General features: G+C 38.5%; 1 protein-coding gene across 5 annotated transcripts in view; it reads right to left on the bottom strand.

The window, feature by feature from the left end:
• The window catches only part of PDILT (protein disulfide isomerase like, testis expressed), an 84,145-nt gene that overhangs the window by 24,892 nt on the left and 39,959 nt on the right, over positions 1–19,294 (bottom strand). For all 5 annotated transcript variants that reach the window (XM_052001572.1, XM_052001556.1, XM_052001564.1 and 2 more), the window contains exon 3: positions 7,054–7,260. In XM_052001572.1, coding sequence (XP_051857532.1) covers positions 7,054–7,260 — 207 coding nt within the window. The remainder of the gene's footprint in view (positions 1–7,053; positions 7,261–19,294) is intronic.

Below are 19,294 nucleotides of genomic sequence, written 5' to 3'. Positions count from 1 at the left end.
ACATCTGGAAAGGTAAGTGAAAGTCAAATGGTGAATATCTTAAACACAATTATCATAAGAAATAGAGGAGCCACTGAAGCTTTTTGAACAAAGGACTGGTCAGATTTGTCTCAGTAAGATTAACTTTATACTTCTATAGAAGGATGGATTGAAAATGAGAGAGACTAGAAACACTGAGATGAGGAGGCTATTATAATAATTTAGGCAAGAAATAGTGAGGACCCAGACTGACGTGATGGCTAAAAAGATGGAGAAAAGAGAATAGATGAGAGAGATGGGGACGGGGTAATATTAACAGGACTTGGTGAGTTTTTGGCTATGGGGACAAGGAAAAATCGAGGGTGATTTCATGGCTACAGATCTGAATGGATGGGAAATAGAAAATAGAAGAAATTTGGTGGAGATTGTAGGGGGAAAGATGAAATGTCATTGTGGACATGTTGACCTTGAGATGACAACCAGAGATCTGGGTATAGTGTCTAGCAAAGAGTTGATGATACAGAAACATAGCTCCTACTCACAGAGATGATAAATCTATGGGAATTGGTGAAGTCATGATGACTTGGACAATTCTGTCTCATTTATATCCAATTTATTTGCAAATCAAGATATCACCCTCTTGATGTCATTGGCTCTCTTTGTTTATGAAGGACAAACATCAATCACAGTAACAATAACAATGAGAGTGATAATGTAAGAAAAGAATGAAAAGTGCCTTGGACATAGCTTTGGGAAATACTCACAGAAGATGGTTGTGTAGCTAAATGGGAGGGAGGAGAGTCAGAAGAGCAGACAAGATTTGGGAAGACAGGATGGTCAACTTTGTTGAAAGTTGACAGAGTGGTCGAATGGGATAAGAACTGAGGAAATGCCAGTAACTTAAGAAATGGCTTTAGCTTGGAGAGTAGTTTCAGAATGATAAAGGGAGGGGAGGCCAGTTTGCAAGGGAATTGGTTGGGATGGAGAAAAAGATTCAAAGCTTAAGTAATCAATGGAGAATATTGATCAAGTATTGTAATCAGATAGACTGAATCTCAAAGGAGGAGACACTGCCAAATAACAGTAGCAAGAGGAAGGAAGAAAGGCATAGTCAAAACAAGGAAGTCAGTTTAGATTATCTCCTGGCACAGTATGATTAGTTGATTAATACTCCCATCCTCCAGGGTCTTGCAATAATAAAGCAGTGTGTGGGTGCTAGACAGATGATAGTTGCATAAGCTTTGATTTCCTTGGCTTGTCACTTGTACAGGGGACATGTTTTTTCTTGGGGTGGGGATGCAAAAGAAGGGGAAAATTCTGTGATTCATGAATTTATTTATAATAAAATGGGGTTCCACAGATGAAATGGAAGGCCGAAGTCATGGAGGACTATGGAGTAACAGGAAGAGGTATGCAAAAGTCTGGCAAAAATGGAAAGACATGAGAGTTAAAGGAAGGTGTAAGGGACAAAGAATTTCCTCCTCAACAGAGAGTGTATCTGAATCACATGAATAAGGGACCAAGCAGGTGGGTGTTTGTGAGACAAGAAATTAAGAAAAAAAAAAGTTGATTAGTATTCCTACTCCCCAGGGTCCTGTGATGATAAAGCAGTGTGTGGGTACTAGACAGATGAGAGTTGCATAAGCTTTGATTTCCTTGACTTGTCAGCTGTGCAGGGTAATATTTGGAGAGTGTAGGGGAAGGAGTGAGTTCTGTCCAGATGTCTGTGATTCATGAAAACTGGAATCAATTTATAGATAATAAAGCCATAATAGCTAATCAATATAAACTAGAAAAGCATAAGGTACATCTTTTATCAGTGTGCCTGACATTTGGCAGATCTTCAATAAATAATTGAAGAATAAATGGATTTTTACTCTCTGCAATGCTCTGACATTCCAAATGTGTCCCACATTTCCCCAGGAAGCAGCAGAGTATTGAGGACAGAATGCTTGATTTGGTAATAAGGAAATCTTGGGCTCAAACTCTACTTCTGGTACAAGCCATGGGACTAGGACAAGTTAATTAATCTGCACCTCTGTTTCCCTGTCCAAAAATAAATAGGAATAATAATCATTTTAGTGTTTAACTTCACAGAATTGTTCAGTGAAGTTCAAAAGAGATATAGGTTAAATTTTGGTTCACATTTAAACACTCTTTTAATCCCTCACTGCCATCAATAACTTACAATGTAGTCAATATCTGTGAATTTGCCTTGCTCTGTTTCCAGCCTATATCAAAGTTTCTTAGACTGTGGGTCTCAATCCCATACAAGGTTCTCATAGCTGAATGTAGAAGTCATGAAATTATGATTTATTATCAGTAAATGTTTGATTTGTATACCTGTATACAGGAGTCATGAAAATTTTCTCAAGTAAAAATGGGTCCCGATAGAAAAAGTTTAAGAAGCCTCTAAATTTCATCTCAAGAGTTAGCCATTCCATCAACATAGCATTTGATCTCTAAGAAACTAAGTGTTCCAAATGACCTTCGTCTATTCCCCCAAGAAAGGAAAAATTGGTAGTTTCATTGATACAATTATATCACATAAGCCTGACGTGTCCCCATGCTTGACAATATGTCCTACCAGGTCACCATGGCCATCCTGGTCATTTACGCACAGTTGGAACAACAAAATGACAGCAGCAGGTGCTGCCTGATTTTCATTTTCTGGCAAATGGCTTAATGGAGTCAATGTCTTTCAAAAGTCCCATGATGCCATAATGACCGAGCCAGAAACTCATTGTGAATGATTTACAGAGATCTCATGTGGGACTGCATAGTTCCTAAACCCAATGCTATTTCTTTCTTTCTTTTATTCATAGTTGCCTCTACAAAAAAAAAATGTCACAAGCAGTTTTGATGGGTCTTTCAAATATGTAGTAAAAAATTCCATCTGCCCATTATTATATTTTAGTAATACTTCCCCTTTAAATTGTTCATAACATTTTCATGCAATCCTGTGGAGAAAGTTAAGGTAGATATTACGATATCCATTTGGTTAAAGTAGACAAATTATTCCCATTTAGTAAATGACAAAAATGAGGAGCAGAGAAATTAAATGATTTATTACAGGTCATACAGTTGCTTAGTGACGTAGCTGAATTTAGAATCCAGGTCTTCCAATACTCGTTTTATTCTCATCATCTTCCTTAGTTCTGATTGTATTCCAGAGAGAGATCCCAAAATGTAATAGGGATTAGGAATCTTTAAACATATCTCTCACATTGTAAAGCCTATAGCTAAATTTCAAGTCACTGCCTCATAGAGAGTTCCCAGAGATCTTCCTAGACTAGACTCCCTTATCCAGCCTCATGGATCCTGTCCAGGTCCACCCACCAACCCCAAATTGCAATATCCTTCCTGTGCTGCTTTGAAGCAAGTTTGGACACACCCAAAAGAAAGCAGGCCTGTGGTCCAGACCCATCCCTCTAGACAGAAGAAATGGTGGGCCAAAGGTGCCCCAACTACTTCAGACCCAAAGTCCTCAGAGGGAGATTGCTTCTGTTCCGCCTACGTAGCCCCACTATGGTTAAAGTGAGTCTGTTGCCTGCTCTGGGCAATTCCCTGTTTTATCCTTCCTTACCAACAGCTCTATTTAAACCCCCAGCTCAGAAGCCAACACATTAGAATGAGATTTTCTCACTTTTAATTGTAAGACAGACAGCCTTCAAAAGAAACACACCCTCTTTTTGCCCACGAGTTCCCTTAATATTTATTATCACTAAATACTTCATTATATACTTAAGAGTCATGTGAAAATTTATCAGGCAAAAATGCCTCCTGATAGAGACTATTTAAGAAGCCCTGGGACTACCACTCATCTCAGAGTGGCCAGTTGCATCCACACAGCATTTGATCTGACTCTCAGAAACCACGCGTTCCAAATGACCTTTGACTAGTCCCCCAGTGGCAGTTTCGCTGGTACAACGGCACCTCAGAAGTCTGGCAATATGGCCTACTAGGAGACCGGTTATCCTCCCTCCCACCCAACCAGTTTCCCTCCCGCCCTTCCCTCCCCAGCAGCCCCACAACTCTGCTGTTCTTGCGGATCGCGGGGTCTCCTCTGACTCTCCCATTAACCTAGGCCGAGGTGACCGGTCGATTGGTAACTGTTCTGGTGATTTTGATACATGAAACGATTACCCTCTGCTGGCCATCCAGAGAACTTCAGGGAACCAAAATCAATCCTATACAGATGAGCTGCCCCATTCTCTCTAGTGTCCATTATTCCAGATCTAGCTTTGAAATGGGGATTCCTTTCCAATTGGGTGAATCCGGGGATAAGAACTATCTTATCTATAGAGCTATAGAAACACAGCTGGTACATTTGATTCCTAAGATAAAGAGAATAATTAAAGACTCTCAATCCTGACTACTCTCACCCTTCACCCTAAAATGATCTTTTTTTCCTCTTCTCCAAGGTCATGTGGCAATTTCTGTCTCTCCCATGCATTGAACATTCACAATGCCCTGCCTTGTAATGGCAGATTGGGGTTAAAGGATGATGGATGGAGGTTGGGGGAAAGGGCTGAGCTACTTTCCCCCGCTAGCCAGCAAGCTCCTCCGTGTCAGACGCACCACTGCAGTCTGAAAGGCCTGGTCTGTCACAGGTGTCCTGTGAATATTGATGAAGGAAGGGGAATTTCCAGCAAAGCATGGAATACATATTCCTTATTGAGAACAGATCCACCATACCATGGATACAGAGGGAAAGGTTAGAGAATTATGTAGGGAAAATCCAAAGGGACATTTTCCACAAGCCTTTGTTTTCTGAAGTGTGGGGAAACAGGAGGGGTGGGGGTATAGGAGAGGGATACGGGGGAGAGGGGGAAGAGAATGAAGATTGAAGCCAAGTTATACTCAGAAGATGCCAGAGAAATGACCCAGAAAGCAAGATCAGGCTGCCCATTGGATCCAGAGTATCCCCACACTTCTTCCTCAGTAACTAAAAAATTTTCTTGTCAGTCTGGGGAGAAGTGCACTGTTTCTCTTTCCCAGATGGAAGATATTTAGAAAAAAGTCAAAGGCCCTGCATCCAAATCCTGCCTCTGAGACCTATCACCTGTGTGACTGTCAGCAAATCCCGGCATTAACCCTATACGAATCTCAGTTTTCTCATTTGTAAAATGAAGGGCAGGAAGTAAACAGGATGATCACTGAAACATATTCTGGCTCTTATGATTCTGCAATTGTATCTGATGTCAAAGGAACAAGAATGGACTAAACTCTGGCCTAGTGACTGGACCTTTAGGCATTTGCCTTTTGTATTCCTTGGAAAGAGTCCTACCCTGACAGCTCTAAAACTACAATAAGCCTTTCACAATCCTTTATCTTTTAATCCTCATAATAACACCCTCAAGTTCAAATCAGGTAGGTGGGAGATATGGTATCACCACCACTTCCTGGAGCAGGAAACTCAAAAGAGTCAAAAAAAAAAAAAAAGCCAGTTCATTTGTGCCAGTGCTGTGACTAGAAACTAGAAAGAAACGAATGATCTTCCTACAAAACCATCCTTTTTCCCCTGTGTCTGGTTTGTTCTTGTGCTACTTGATGAGCTGCTCTCTTTGGCCACAGAATAGATCATACATTAGAAGCCATTATTAATAATCCATAGGTCATTAGGATCATAGATTTAGAGTTCAAAAGGTCAATTTCAGTTATCACATTTTATAAAAGAAGAAAATGAGATTTGGAGAGGGCAAATGATTTGTTCAAAGTCCCACAGCCTGTAAACTGTATAGGCAGGATTCCAAAACAGCCCCAGTTGACTCCAAATCTAGGTTTCTTTTCACTCTCTCATTCTGCCTCCCACATGTCAATTTGGGAGTCAGAATCTCCATTAATGAAATTCCCCCTTGATTACCATTCCTTTCAGAAACCTTCAGCTGCTCAGCAGGATCCCCTTTTATAACTTCCCTTACCCCACCAAAGCCATCTCTTCCTCCTGTGAATCCCTCTGAAAACTTCTCCCAACTCCCATAATTCCCAAAATCTGGTCTGTGAGAGCCCAGGCTCAGCATTAGAAAATAAAGATCATCATTATAATTCACACAGACCAAGAGTATCCATGAAGGACAGTGGTCAAAACTCTCGCTCAATCTACCATACTCAAACCTCCCCTTCACTACTTCCCTCAAAGGGCTTAGTTCTCATCATTGGCAGCTTGAGGAAGAAAAACTTTCCCTTTCATAAGATAACATTTATTCACAATAAGGGGCCTTATATTATTTCATTTGATCTTTCTGTCAATCCTGTGAGGTGGGTACAGCAGATATCATTAGCCCCAGGACGTTACTGAAGGTAAACTGATGTTCAGAGGTTTGATTCTAAGTCAGTCATATCCTTACTCCATGTCCAACATTCTTCCACCACTTCAAAGAAAAATGAAGCTAGAATGCACAAGATAGTAGAAATCACTTAGTCCAACCTTCTTCTTTTACAGAAGAGCAAATTAAGGCTGGGGAAAGGAAGGGCAAGAATAAATCAAAGTAATCCATCTAGCTATTCTCATGGCAAGCTGGGTCCAGGTGTTCTCAAACCCAGCCTGGTGTTCTTCCCATTGGGCTGTGTTTAGATTCAGCTGAGTAAAGCCCTATACTCTATTCTCTGCATCATTCTTCTATGACTCAGTGTCCCCTTTAGTTAACCAGGAAGCACTGGAACCATAATGAAGTCTGAGCATCATCACAGACAGCAAAATAGTTAAAAGAAACTCAGCATAAAATAAGGGGCTTGGAATGCAGAAAAAAACAGGCACTAGGGGAAAAAAAAACATTCTTTCCCTTTTCTTTCACTCCTTGCCCTCCTTTCCTCTCTTCTGCATCTAGCACTGCATGGGTAAGTGACATCCCTGGCCAGCTGAGATAACAGAAAAAGTTCTGATGAGACTCTATAACAAAAGATTGAACCCTAAATATAGCTTGGAGGTCTGTCCATTAAACTAATGATCTAATGGACTGAGTGAACCCTTCTTCCTTCAGCCCAACTATTGTTTTCTCCTACCTATTACTCAGAAAGAACAGAACTCCATCCAGTGTGGAGATCTTCAAGAAAAGGACTGGGGATAGTTACCTCTGCAATCAATGGGTTGCTGTCTTTGACCTTCAACAAAAAGCTTCACCGTGGGGACGTTTTTGATTGCAAATTCTTTCTCCAACAACTTCTCAGAGGTGATGTTCACTTTGCCAAATAGGACTCCAGTTTTTTCTTTTCCCATTATATCCACTGCTTTGCCCATTTCCTTTATCAGATTTTGGGATTGTTTTGATAGAGGATTATCTGGAAGAGAAACAAGGCAAGAAAAACGATAAGGAGGGTCACAAATTTATGGGTGGGAGAGATGAAAAGAATAAGAAGCAATTTTTGGTGGCCCCAAAACAAAAGCAGGGGCATATTGGGACAAATAGACAAGTACACTGCATCAGGCTTGTCCAGAGCAGCTAGGTTTCATGGTGGATAGAATGCCAGGTCTAGAGTGAGACAGACTCATCTTTATGCATACAAATCTAGCTTCAGACACTTTCTATCTGTGTGATCCTGGGCAAGTCACTTAGCCTGTTTGCCTCGTTCCTCCTCTGTATAATAAGCCTACAAACAGAAATGGCAAACCACTCCACTCTCTTTGCAAAGAAACTCGCAAACTGGGTCATGAAAAGTTGGCTATAAATGAACAAGGGGCTGATCTTTATGGGTCAGTGGAGTAGGTAGATTGCTTATCAATTAATCAAATTTATTAAGCTCCTACTATGTGCCAGTCACTGTGCTAAGTGCTGAGGCAAAAGAGACAGAAGACACCCCTTTCTCAAGTAGCTTACAATCTAATGGAAGAACCAAAAAAATATGCAAATACATACAAACAACCATTCACAACATAAATAGAAAATAATTAACTGAAGGAAAGTACTAAAATAAAGAGGGGTTGGAAAAGACTTCCTGAAAAAAAATGGGACTTAATTTGGGACATAAAGAAATCCAGGGAAGTCCATGGGCAAAGGTGAGGAGGGAGAACAATCCCAGGTTTGAAGAACAGTCAAAGAAAAGTCAAAAACAAAAACAAAAACAAAACCACACTCATTATAAGATGAAGTGTCTTTTTCATGGAAGAACAAGGAAGCCAGTGTCACCGAATTGAAGGAAGTAATGTATAAGAAAACTGGAAAGTAGGAAGAGACTAGGTTGTGAAGGGATTTAAATGCCAAACAAAACTTTTTTAAAGTATTTGATTAGGAGAGGGTCACATGTTAAAAACTTTAGGAAAATCACTTTGGTCAAATGGTCAATGTGAGGGTGGGTAGTAGTGGAAACCCACAAGTGGGTTATTCTAATAGTTCAGGCATGAGGTAATGAGGACTGATACCACAGTGACAGCATTGTCGAGGAGACAAGGGATTCTAGAGATGTTGCAAAGGTAAAATCAAACACAGATTGAGAGACAATAAGGAATCCAGGATGATTCTCAAGATTTTATTCTGGGGAATTGGAAGGATGGCATTTCCCTTGCAAAATAGGAATGTTAAGAAGAGGAGAGGAGGAAAAGGGTTTAAGGGGAAAGATTTGGACATAATGAGTTTACGTTTAGACATCTGGTTTGAAATGTCTTAAAGGCAATTGGAGATGCAAGACTAGAACTCAGCAGAGTTAATGAAGGATAGGTGGAGGACACTTAAATCATCAGTAGAGAAACAATAATTAAATCTATGGGCAGTGATGATAAGTGGTGTAGAGGGAGAAGAGGTACAATGCAGTATCCTGAGGATCATCGGTTGTTAAGAGTATCTGCTCTGGATGAGGATCCAGCAAAGAAAATGAAAAGCAAGCAGATATGTGTGATTTGAGGGGCAAAATCCTGTTTTTCTTACTCAAGTGCAGAAACTGATATCTTAACTTGCTAACAATCAAAAGTTTGAATTGAGTGAGATTAGTTGAGAGATATCTGAGAACCAAGTAGGGTATGAACTAGAAATGGAGTGAGGGGCTACTCTCTGTCTCTCCCTTCAGTGCCCTTTGTGGGGCACTGAAAAAGAACTTGAAAGGGCACAAAACACCATTTGCTTCCTTGGAAACTTTGTCAACAATCACATGAATCTCTGTCACTTTCTATATGAAATGGAAAGTATTTGGATGTGACCTTCCCAGACCCGAGTCATCCTAATGAGCAGGAAAATTTGCTGAATGCTAACCTCTAACATGACCTAGTTCTGAATTTGTAGCTACCTTCGGTTCTTGGAAAAATTGTCCAGTTTGTGGTTGTTCTCCCCTTTCTTCCATGATCTTTCAAAACTCATTGACATTCACTCACAGTCACATCTATCAGTTCTTTCAGTAACACGGTTCTTGGGGTATGGGTGACTTGAATTCTATGTCAAGCCTAAGCCCTCTGAAACAAAGGAGTTTTTGGCTATTCAAGTCACCTCTAAGGGAATGACAAGCAACCCCCTCTCAAGTGTGTATGTGAGTGAAATCTGCAGCAGCCTTGAAGGAGAAACCTGTTCGGCTGTACCAAGGAGGAGGAAGTATGGCCAGGCAGCCATTGTCTTAATCCCAGCCCCTTCACCCCAATCTCTTACATGCTCTTTAGGGCAGGTCCCAGGTCTTTTTTTAAAATATCATCTCACAGAGCCACCTTCCTCTTCCTCTACATAATATCTTGTTGCAATTTTTGTTCCCTGCAACAGCAGAAAGTTGAGACCCTAGACTTAAAGCAATCAATACAATCTGTATAACCCCAGGAAGAATTCTGTTGACCTCTATATGAGGAATATTGAGATCCAGAACTATAGGTTAGTTTCTAGACTGCTCAGTCATCAAGGCAAGCCCTCAGTAGAACTCCAATTGGAGAGAGTAGTTAGATATGAGGGGAAAAGGTTGAGGAAACATTAGAATTGTCACACTATTTGGGAAGTTTACTCAAGCTATCATTGGAAGCTTGAAAAGGAAAATAAAGAATTTCTATTTTGCCTAAGAGCATGGTCATTAAATGCATATATTATTAGCCATTCTCATTCTATCTCTTTCCTTTACCCAAACATTTAAAATATAGAGAGGTGATGGAGGCAGAAAAGTGGGAAGGAGAATGGTATTGATTCTCTTCAAATCCAGAACACTTTATCTTTATCAATTTCCTTTTTATCTGGAGACAGAGAGGAAAATGTACAAAATGCCTCAGTGCCTGAGTACAAATTGCAAGTCTAACAGAAAGCCATTTTCCATAAGATCTTTTTGTTCTTTGGCAGAAATAATAGTCAAATGGTGAAGGGAACAATATCTAGGTGCTAGGTCTCAAATCAGGACGGCTACTACATAACAGCATCAGAAAGTGAATAATCATTTTCATTACATTGCCAATCAATGCATAAAAAAATGAAATTTTCCCCTTACTCTGTGATCGATTTCAGTCCCCTGCCTGCTTTGTCATCATCATTGCTTTCGATACCTCCAATCCATCATGTTTAGTCAACCGCTACCTCCTCATCGGCTGCCCTGTTCTGCAATCACCTCTCAAGGTTTTCTTTTCAAGACCAGTCTCTCTGGATTCAGATGGTTAAGAGTTAGTCAAACAAAATGATCCAGATGGATCAGGGAAAAGAGGCTATGTACACACAAAACACAAAACAAGTCATGAAATAGGAACCTGAATGGGACGGGGAGGGGAAGATGTGGGGTAATTTTATGTAGACTGGTGAAGAGCACAAATGGAATAAAGATTCCCTGTGGAAGGGGAAGTTACTTAGTGGTTCTTATTTGCAGAAGAGATGGTGCTGATTATATCAAGTCCCAGAACAAAGCAAAAACTTCATAAATGTGATCTCAAAATTATTAAGCTGAAGAAGTATAATTGTTGTCTTGATCATGTTATATACTTATATGGACAATCTCTAGAACTGGTCCATCAACAGCAAAGAATTAAAAAAGAAGAAGAAAATTATCTGTATTGCTTTGGGGACTTTACACATAATTTTAAATTATGCCCACCTTCTCTGTGAAACAAAGACATTTTTTTTTATTATCAATATTCTTCTGTTGATTCTGTATAGATGGAATACCAGAGTCCCTGAAGAAATGAAATTTGCAAGCCACCCATAGTGCAATAGAGAAGCCCATGATAACTGTGAGTAGGTTGCAATATATTATAGTATGTGTGTGTGTGGGGGGGGCATTGCTTAAAATATATCAGCAAAGAAATATAAGAATGGATAAGGAGATGGCCTTGTCATGCAGAAAAAGTAAAAGGATAACCAAAGGATTACCCACATGCTCTTTTGGTATTCATAAAATATGAAGAGATATAAAGGAAAGTCTCTAAGCAATTTGGTTGTGTAGAAACAATTTGGTTGTGTAGAACTCCTGTGCACAATTTATGGAAGAACATAGATAAAACTTGGGGCATGATGTAAGTTTAATATGACATAGAGTGTAGGGAAAAGAAAGAGCCCAAGAAAGCATTCTTGGAAAATGCTAGTTGGAAGCAAAAGACGGGGAATCAGAGAAAGACTGACATCTGAGCTGGGTCTTAAAGGAAGATAAGGATTCTGCAGGATCAGAATGATGAATGAGTGCAATCCAGACATGAGGCTTGTATCAATCCTTAGAGGATTGATTGTGTCAAGCTTGGGGGCGTTTATAGGGTTAAGGACCTGAAGGATCTGGAAAGCCAGATTGTGGAGAACTTTAAGCACTACCTGAGGAATTTATATTTATATTTAATCCAGAGGTAACAGGGAGTCAATTAACAAGTATTTATTATATCTATTATGTGCCAGGCACCATACTATTTGTTGTTGCTTTTGTTCTGTTGTTTTCTCTTGTTCAGCTCTTTGTGATTCCATTTGGGGTTTTCTTGGCAAAAATACAGGAGCGATTTGTCATTTCCTTCTCCAATTTATTTTACAGATGAGGAAACTGAGGCAAAAAAAGTTAAGTGCCAAAAATCTGATTTGAACTCAGGTCTTCCTGACTCCAAGTTCAGTGCTCTATTTGCTAAGCCACCTTGCTACTTAAACAAATAGTTTCTGTTTCCAAAGAGTGTATACTTTTATCAGAAAAAAACATAAATACTTATGGAGGAATATAAAAATTAATATAAAATAAATAAAAGATAATTTGGGGAAGGCCCTGACAGCTAGAACATCAGGAACCATTGCTTGTTAAGATGTCATTTGAGTTGAGCTCTAAAGAAAGCTAGGGATTCTCCAAAGCAGAAACAAGTAATTTGGAAAACAGACATGGAGGGGAAGATCTGTTCAAAGGCACAGTAATAAGCACACAGTACTATGGGGAAAGCACTAATTGCTTTCAGAGGCCCTAGGCTGAGGTCCCACCTCTGTCACTTTTTATTTGTGTCACCTAGAATAGTCAGAAACCTCCTTAGGCCTTAGTTTCCTTATCTGTAAAACATGGCCCTCAATGATCACTAATGTCTCTCCTGACTCTAGATTTATGACTCTACAGACACAGGAGAAAGAATGTTGTGTGCAAGTTATAACAAATAGGTCAGTTTGGTTAGAACATAGAGTATATGAAAGAGATTAATTTATAATGAGTCTGGAAAGGTTGGAGCCAGACTGTGAAAGGCTTTAAATTCCAAAGAAGAAAAATTTTCATTTTTTTCCCTAGAGGCAAGAGTGAACCAATAGTGTTTCTTGAGCAAGGGAATGACACGTTAAGACCTACTCTTTAGGAAGACCTAAAATATAAGGAGCTGTGTGTAGACTAAAGGTAAACCAGCTGAAATTAGAAGTACATTACAATACTCCAAACAGGAGGTGATGAAGGTTTAAACTAGGACAGTGATCCAGTGAGTTAAAAGAAAAGGGATATATAGAAGAGATATTGAAGCAGTAGCACCGAGAAGATTTATTAACAATTGAATATGTAAGATGGGGGAGAGCAAATAAACAGCAAATAAATTCAAGAGTTTGTAAACTAGGTAACTGAAAAGATGGTGCTAATCCTTAACAGAAATAGGGATTTTAGGGAAAAACATATTTTGGAAATGCCAAGTTTAAGATAGCTAAGGAATAACTAGTTGGAAGTGTACAATAAATATTTTCTCTTATGGAATTGAAGAGAGAATAGGGGTAGACAGGTTAATCTGGAAGTCATCAGCATAGATAAGATAATTGAACCCATAAAAGTTGATGGAGAGAAAGAGAAAGAGAGACAGAGACAGAGAAATATAATAGGGAAAATAAATAAAACAAGGGGGTCCAAGACAGAACCTTGGGATTCAACCGTAAATAGGGTATCACATGGATGATACAACAAAGGAGACTGAGAAGGAATAGCCAGATGTACAAGGGGAAAATCAAGAGAAAGCAGTATTAAGAAAATCCAGAGCAGGTAGCCCAGAGAACATTAACAATGTTAAATGCTTCAGAAAGATCAATAACATAAGACATTTTTAAAAGATCATTCAAACTTGGCAATTGCGTATGTAGGGATTGACTAGGGGATCAGTTGGGTTCACCCCAATCCATTTTATGAAATACAAAATGTAAAAGGCAAAAATATCTTGAATCTATGCTGATCTTCCTAGTACAATTAAGTCATGCATAAAAATTGGGGCGGAGGAAGTAACTCAGAGATAACATGCACAGTAGGAATTAACTAGAATATTTTTGGATTGTTGCAAGTATTTGTAAGGACTTACCACAGAAAAGTGGTATCTTTTTTTTTTTTGCCTTAAGACTATGAATAGATTGTTTTTCAATGTGTTTCTTCACATCAAATGCATTTCTTTAACTTTTTCATGATTGTGTGCTGAAGTGTTGATTTGTTGAGAAAAGCAAATATTTAAGGGGGAAAGTTCAATGTCAGGGAAGAAAAGGGAACTCATGTGAGCAGTATGAATGTTGAAATCACAGAAATTGTGTCCACCAATGCTCTTAAGCACGTGAACTACAACATGTAGTTCCCTAACATAAGGTTCACTTGATGGTCTAGAAGTTCCAAGTAATCAGGATCACATACTAAATCTTTTTGGGAAAGCCTATTACTTCTTTGGGAACAGTTGTGAGCCTGTTTTATTTATTTAAAGACAGCCTTTCTCCTTTCTTCCTTCCTTCCTTCCTTCCCTCCCTCCATCCTTTCTTCCTTCCTTCTCTCCCTCTTTCCTTCCTTCCTTCCTTCCCTCCTTCCTTCCTCTCTTCCTTCCCTCCTTCCTTTTTTTCCTTCCTCCCTCTTTCCTTTTCCTCCCTCCCTCCTTCTTTCTTTTCTTCTTTCCCTCCTTCCCTTCCTCCCTTCCTTCTCTTCCTCCTTTTCTCCCTTCCTTTCTTCCCTTCCTTTCCTCCCTCCTTCCCTTCCTTCCTTCCTCCCTCCCTTCTTTCCTTCCTTCCTTCCTACCTTTCTTCCTTTCCCTTTCCAAAGAGTTTGACAGGACAGGAAAAAAAAAAAAAACAAGATATGCTGAATTTGAGGATTTAGTTGTTTTCTAAAGCAAGGTTGTAATTAGATTTGAGGAGCTGAGGCTAACTGACTCTTGAGAAAATGGTGGTGACTGCAGAGATGGTTGACTCAATCTTCTACATAACTTCAAAACACTGCACAACACTAGACAATTTTTAAAATGGCATCAAAGCACTAAAATGATAAGGATAAATGAATTCAAAAATAATAAAAGGACTTCTGAAAAAACATAAGACTTCTGATATCAAACTGGCAATAAGAACATCTGTTATTTGTAGCAGCACACAACATGCCCAAGTTAGCCTTTAAGCTTTCCTAAAGGTGTCTTAGGAAAAACTTAAGAGAAAATTTGCATTGTGGAGATACATCCAAAAGCCAAGAGTCATTTAGGACAAGCTCAAATCTTAACATGTTAATTTTCCCTATTATTTTAAGTCACTAAAATATATTGACACTTTATGCCTATAAAAAAAGATCCATAATTCATTAAATTCATAGATTTAGAGCTGGAAGGAAGTCAGCATCCATCTAATTCGATTCCCTGATTTAACAAATAAGGAAACCAAGATGTAGAGGGGTCAAGTGATTGCCAAAGGTCAGATCCATTCTAGATCTATTGTCTCTAGAACATTGTTCTTTAACTTGCTTCTCCTAATGAACAGTGAGTTTGGATATAAATTTGGAATGTTCTCTATTTTACAAAGAAGAATTGGAAAAATTTTGCTTGTCCTACATGTAAATTCCTAAAGGAACTTTTACCCAGGACAGTATGATTTCTCACCTGAAAGTGAGGTGAAGACGTGAAGATATATATAACCTACATGTATATCTACTCTTGTCACTGGCAATTTGTATTTGGAGAGAGTGTTTCCTGAGTATAAGGGGACAATGTTTTGTTATTGTTTCTCATGCTTCAGTATTGCTGGAAGCACATTTCTTTGAGCTGAATGTGTCAAATGACTGATTACTAAAAGTAGTTAACTTAAATGTTTTACGTAATTTCTTCTCACTTTTTTTGTTGTTCAGTCATTTCAGTAGTATCCAACTCTTTGTGACCCCATTTGGTGTGTGCTGGGCTAAAATATTGCAGTGATTGACCATTTCCTTTTCCTGCTCATTTTATAGATAAGGAAGCTAAGAGAAATTATTTCAGGATATCCATTTAGAATGATCTAAACTATGCTGCAGCTTGGCAGTGCACTGTATAAAGTGCTGGGCCTGAAGTCAGAAAGACTCATCTTGATGAGTCCAAATCTGGCCTCAGACACTCGTTATGTGATCTTGAAGAAATCACTTAACCTAATTTGTCTCAGTTTCCACATCTGTAAAATGAACTAGAAAAAAAATGGCAAACCATTCCAATATCTCTGCCAAGAAAACCCCAAATGGGGTCACAAAGAGTCTGACATAACCGAAAAATGACTGAACAACAACATTTTATTACATTATATTTAAATTATTTTGTGGAAGGTTAAGTTAGAATTCTATTGTTTTGGAGCAAGTCAACTGCAAAGCTTATGGAGAAAAACATAGGTATCACATGATTTAACCAACCATATTCAACCACCCACAAAACAAAGTTTTAGGTACAGGGTCAAATAGCTAATTAGTGTCAGAAGCTGGATTTAAATTCAGATCTTCCTGACTCCCAGCCCCCATGTTCTATCCATTGTCCCACTTTTAGGCTTCATTCTTCTTGGCTCAGAAAGCAGCTCACCTACTTGTTTGAGTCTATGTCATGGATTTTAGAGATTAGAAAGTACAGAAATACTCTGCCTTGCCTAGCTTCTTCTGAGGCAGCTAAACAGTATAATGAAATGCTACACTTAGAATCAGAAAGACGAGTTCAAATACTTCTTCACAAACTTAGCTGTGTGATTCTGGGTATATCGTCTCTGTCAGCCTCAATATCCCTTATCTATAAAATGGGAACATTAATAGCTCTATCTCATTGGGTTGTTGTAAGGATCAAATGTGATAACAAAGGTAAAACACTTTACAAATCTTAAAGGGCTATATAAATCATATAATATCATTATATAGTCAATGGCTAGGTAATAAGCTAAGTAACAGTACAATTAGGTAATCTTGAAACCAGTTGAATAGTTTTCTGTTAACAAAAAAGAGTAGCCTTTTGTGGGACTTTCCAGAGATCTGTACTAAGTCTTTTCATTTTTTTTAACTTGGAATAAGACTTAGATGCTATATTTTTTTAAACTTGCAAATGATACAATGATAGATGAAATATTAGATGATATAGTTAGAATCTTAAAATGGTTTGACAGGCTGGTTGTACAAAATCTAAGATAAAAATTAATTGGAGTTAAAGGTCAAATCATAGATGTGTTTAAAAATTCAATTTCAAAAGTACAAGATGAGACAAGCATGGTTGAATGGCAATTCACACAACTGCCAACATGATGTTCCTAAAGCATAAGATGATGTGTTGCTATCCCTCTCAAGAAATTTCTCTAGCTCCCTATTGCTTCCAGGATAAAAGACAAACTTCTCTAGGATTGCAAGCCCTTCAAGGTCTTATCTCCTGTCTTGCCATTCTAGTTTTATCATACATCTTCTATTCTTGTTCAGACTAGTCAGACCAGACTGCTTATTAATCCTTTTATACAACATTTTGTCACTAACATCTAAGCTTTGACATTGGATTTCTTCTTCATCTTTGCCTCTTATAAACTGAAGTTCATTTATAATCAAAGCTTAGCTAGAATCATCTCTTTCATAAGGCTTTTCCTGATTCCTCAGATGATAGTGCCCTTTTCCAAATACATTTGAATTGAAGTTTAACTTCAAAAACATAAATCAGAAGGAATTCCCTTCTTAACAGCATACTTATTTATAACTCCTATTGAACACAACTGTCCTTGGAAAAGTTTTGCTGATTCTTCCTCAATCATTTGTATCTCAAGTAGAATCTGTAAGTGGAAGGAGGAGAATCAGAGCATCTACAATCAGCCCTTCCTTCTGTTACTTATTATCTGTATGACTTTAACTTTTCTTGAACTTATTTTCCACATCTTTAAAATGAGAAGATTAGGGAAGGTGGCCTTCCTTTCAATTCTAAATCAATGACCCACTCTGTAATCCTATGACCTAACCTGAGCCTTCCTCTACATCTCTTCCTACCCTATGCATCTTTTCCTTTTCTGTTATTATGTTGGCTGTTTTAAAAGCTAATTTTAATTTTAGCATGAATAAAACATAATAAAGACTAATAAGCAAAGAACAAAGATCAAACATGAACTCCCACAGCAAAGAGCAATTATTTTAGACAAATCATTATTTTGGAGTACCTAAACTACTTTACAAATTAGGTGGAGAAGTATGATAGAATGCCGAGTCTGGAATTAGGGACTCATTTTTAATGATGGCTATCCAGCTTCTTGGGCAGCTAGGTGGCGCCATAGGGCACAGAGCCCATCTATCCTAGTTTGGATATACTAACTTCAGACTCTTACTGGCTGTGTGCATCTGGACAAGTCACTTAATTCTGTTTACCTCTATTGCTTCATCTGCAAAATGAGATGGAGAAGAAAATGGCCAACTATTCCAATATCTCTGCCAAGAAAACTCCAAAGAAAAGGACTGAACAACAACAAAAACTACTTTTTTGTTATTTTGTGGAAAGTTACATTGGATTTCTATTGTTTTGGACTAAGTAAATTGCAGAGCTTATGGGGAAGAACATAGGTATAATGTGACATATTTAAAAGTATCATACTATATAACAAACTATAATCATCCACATACAAAATTTAACCAAGTCAGATCAAGTTTCTGAATTCAAAAACAGGTATTATTCTAAGTTTAGACTCCTAAAGGGAATTGTTCTATTTGAGCTTTAAAACTAGAAGTCATCTTATCTGAACCTTCTTGTTTTAAAAATGTGGAAACTGAGGTCTAGAGAGGAGAAATAAATTGACCAAGATCATAAACCCAACTTGTTTGTATTTGCAGATGAAGGTAAATAATAACAGAATGTTGTGGCAAACTCAAACCATTGGAAACTCTTCACCGAATGAGAGGCTGCTGAGTAGCATGCTGTATCTTCAACTGAGATGAAATATTTATGAGTCACTCACTGTCTTCTAAAGCCTTCTACTCAGTGTGCTGCTGCAGCCAGAAGGATTATCCCAATTCCAAGAAAAAACATGGTCAAAGGCCATGGTGTGCCTGCCTCTGGAACACCTTGTATAGTCCAAGGAGTAACATAGTTGGAGAAGGTCCATAGAATGACACTGAAAATGATCAGTGGGCCTCTGAACAGCTGCCATCTAAGGACAGACTTAAAAACAGAAAGAAATAGGATTCAACTTTTATAAATTCATGAAGGGGGGATGGGACCCGGTCAGCCAAGGAAGAATAGGAGAGGAGTAGATTGAATGTGGAGTTGAAGGTAAAACCAAAAAAGAAGAGAAGGGGTAAGAAAGTATTTGCTCTATTTTTGTTTTGTTTTTTTAATTGCTTTAAGATTTTTGACTTCAAAATTTATGGGAGTGGCCCCCTAGGAATACCAACAGTGTCAGGGTTGTACAAACAAAGGAGTTCAGTAGAAGCTTTGGGACACTGAGCTAAGACCCAAGAATACTGTCTCAGACTAGCCTCATCAATTATAGCAATAGGGAAAGAGGAATGAATGGTGGTGGTGGCAGATATGATGGTGGTTGCTGCTGCTGCTGTTCATTATTTGTAATGGTTCTGGAATATAGGTATTGGTTCTGGAAAAGGACCAGTGACTTCAGGAGGGTGAGGTCTTTACATGCTTGTGAATTAGGTTTAGGTGAGGAAGTAACTATATCGTCATGATACAACAGAAAAGGCACTGACTCTAGTGTCCAAAGCCCTAGATGCAACACCACTTCTGAGCTTTACTATCTGTGCAATTTTGGAGAAA

The sequence above is a fragment of the Antechinus flavipes genome, chromosome 1, assembly GCF_016432865.1.
Source record: "Antechinus flavipes isolate AdamAnt ecotype Samford, QLD, Australia chromosome 1, AdamAnt_v2, whole genome shotgun sequence".
NCBI classification, from domain to species: Eukaryota; Metazoa; Chordata; class Mammalia; order Dasyuromorphia; family Dasyuridae; genus Antechinus; species Antechinus flavipes.
Note: the sequence above shows the minus strand (reverse complement) of the source record. Positions and strands in the feature narration are given on the sequence as shown.